The sequence below is a fragment of the Vollenhovia emeryi genome, unplaced genomic scaffold, assembly GCF_000949405.1.
Source record: "Vollenhovia emeryi isolate VEMERY1.0 unplaced genomic scaffold, V.emery_V1.0 DF943710.1, whole genome shotgun sequence".
Taxonomy (NCBI): domain Eukaryota; kingdom Metazoa; phylum Arthropoda; class Insecta; order Hymenoptera; family Formicidae; genus Vollenhovia; species Vollenhovia emeryi.
This window is the reverse complement of record NW_011962656.1, coordinates 1-2,892: the sequence shown is the minus strand read 5'-3', so window position 1 is coordinate 2,892 and position 2,892 is coordinate 1. Positions and strand designations below refer to the sequence as shown.

Genomic DNA, 2,892 nt, shown 5'->3' with positions numbered 1-2,892 from the left:
CTGACAAGCCAATTAATATCATGAGTGTCAACGTCATACGTGTGGAATGCAACAATACCGCGGGGGCGTACAACAACGACAAACCAGTACATACGATACACGAGTTCGTGCCGAGTGTTCCACCGGGATATAAGGTGTCGGAAACGCCGACGCAGATCATTTACCTACCGGTCATCGTGAGGAGTATCACGGATATAACATTGCGAGTGGTGGATCAAAACGGTCATCCGATTGATTTTCGCGGGGAAGAGATAACGATACGATTGCACGTGAGAAAACGTGTAGCGTGAGATATGCTACACGCGTTGTACCATGCTCATTGTTGGTGATTCATGTGTGAAAAAAGAAAACGCGTCTTTTCCCTACGTTGAAAGAAAAGGAGGAGGAAGAGGAGGAGGAAGAGGACGAGAGAACGGAAATCTGTTGAGCGCTGCGAACGTCGCGTTTCTACGATCGCTCGGATTCATTGTGAGGAACAAGAATTATGGTGGTCGACATCCTGAGTATCGGAGGTGAGCCGATTTTCGACGAGCGCATCGTCAAGATTGAAACTCACACATACAACCCCTATGCCAATGCAACGTTCGGATACAGCGATGAAGTACGAATACCCATACAACAGCAGGATCTGTACACTTTGCCGTGCGAAAGCGCTCTATACGTGGAGGGAAAATTGTCCGATGAGGCATCGACGACGACGAATCAGACGTCGAAACTTACGAGCAACTGCGTCGCCTTCATGTTCGAGGAGATACGTTACGAGCTCAATGGCGTAGAGATCGATAGAAATCGTAACGTTGGAATAACCAGCACGATTAAGAATTACATTTCGTTGACCTCCAACGAACTCGATATATTGCAGAACGCTGGATGGGGTGAGCCAAACGTTTCCGATGGCGGTTCTTTCAGCTTGTGCGTCCCCATGAGAATATTATTAGGCTTTTGCGAGGATTATAAACGCGTGGTGGTGAACGCTCGACACGAACTTATTTTGATACGCGCGCGCAACGATAACAATTGCATTGTAGCGACAGCGAATGCTAAGAATCCTAAAATCGTTCTTTCGAGGGTGCAATGGCGAATGCCGCACATTGTGTTGAACGACGTTAACAAATTGTCGCTTTTGCGAACACTGGAGAGCGGACGATTTCTAAGCGTTGGTTTTCGCTCGTGGGATCTGTATGAATTTCCTTTACTGCAGAGCACGACCAAGCACTCGTGGGCTGTAAAAACCACGGCGCAACTAGAGAAACCGCGATACGTTATCTTTGCGCTACAGACTGGACGAAGAAACGTGTTGACAAGCGACTCTTCGACTTTCGATCATTGCAAGCTCACCAACGTAAAACTGTATTTGAATTCAGATTTCTATCCCTATGATGATATGAATCTGGATATAGATAATAATAAGTTTGCTATACTGTACGACATGTATGCAAAATTTCTGAGATCGTACGAAAGCTCGATGATGCGTATCTAAATGTACAATCATTCATAACGTCCGGCCCATTCGTAGTGATCGATTGCTCTCGTCAGAACGAGGCTGTGAAGAGCGCCACTGTGGACATTCGCGTAGAGTTCGAATGCAAGGATAACGTTCCATCCGACACCACAGCGTATTGTCTTATCATTCACGACAGAGTCATTCAGTACAGCCCGTCGACGAACGTCGTACGCAAGATTGTGTAGCATAAAGTCTTCCGGATCACTCCTCAACATGCTCACCGTTCCAGTCTTCGTCGATCTACAAGGCTTCATCGTTCGCGGGAAGTTTGTAGTGAAGGAGGTGGCTGTGCTGCGCGACGAACATGTATTGACACATTACGTCTTCAACGCACCGATGGCCTGGGATCTTTTGACAAGATCTGAAAAATCGCAAGCGCGTTGGTTAACTGCTAACTATCACGGATTACAATGGCGTGACGGAGACATTCCGTACATCCGCGCCAAGGACATCATACGGCGAACCATATGCGAAGGGTTGGAAAACGATGCAACGATCTATGTGAAAGGACTTGAGAAGAAGAATTGGCTCAAGGATTTACTTGGCAGCCCCATTCGCAATGTCAAGTCCGTAGACGTGGATTTTGAGGACATCGACCGTTTACAGAATTTGACCGCGGTTGATTCGTTGCGGTGCAGACGTCACGTCAATCATTGCGCAATATCAAACGTATTCAAATTGCGCGATTGGTGCACTCAGCGAACAGCTGCTCTCGATTTACTGCTTTAACTATCATATGTGGTGGTGGTGGTGGTGGTGGACGATCTACATCATACTTACACCTTTACATACATGTCTAACCGATTGCAAAATATACGCATACTTGTACCATTAGTCACATTTTTATTTACTTTCCTCTTCCCATTCCAATGTTGCTCATCACTTCGGGTGTTACTTGTCACGCGTATCGCGAAGCTTCCGCTATCGCCATAGTCTCATCGAACGGATATATATAACGTCAGCGTCTAATCGAACAGATATTGCGAAATGTATGGGTGACAATTTGTAACACTTTGATTATCATAAACCAAGGACTAATCGAAAGGATATACCGTCACAATAATACTGTTCAGAATTTCCTGCGATATGCACCACTTTATCACCATATTCTCATCGAACGGATATATAACGTCAGCGTCTAATCGAACAGATATTGCGAAACATATCAAATTGTTATTTTTGTAACGCTTTGCGACTGCAACAGTCTGTACGAACTCAGTCTTCATAGTACTCTTAAGTACTCTCGAAGTACGAGCGACCATAAAAGTGTCAGTAAAAGTGCCAGTGTCAGTAAACGTGTTGGAGAAGGCGACCAAAAACTTGAGGTAAACAAAACTTCATTTTTGTAATAATCAAAACATAAATTAAATAAATAAAAGTATTTATAG

The 2,892-nt window shown here is 44.8% G+C and overlaps 1 protein-coding gene across 1 annotated transcript; it reads left to right on the top strand.

Annotated features, from left to right (window-relative positions):
- The first annotated feature begins 484 nt into the window (after positions 1-484).
- Positions 485-1,480, top strand: LOC105565083. The gene has a single exon (XM_012017953.1). It carries the CDS (start codon positions 485-487, stop codon positions 1,478-1,480), a length of 996 nt encoding a protein of 331 aa, XP_011873343.1.
- The last annotated feature ends 1,412 nt before the right edge of the window (positions 1,481-2,892 follow it).

Excerpts from the sequence above, each read along its gene's own strand:
- LOC105565083 (XM_012017953.1), top strand. The coding sequence starts at position 485 with ATGGTGGTCGACATCCTGAGTATCGGAGGTGAGCCGATTTTCGACGAG.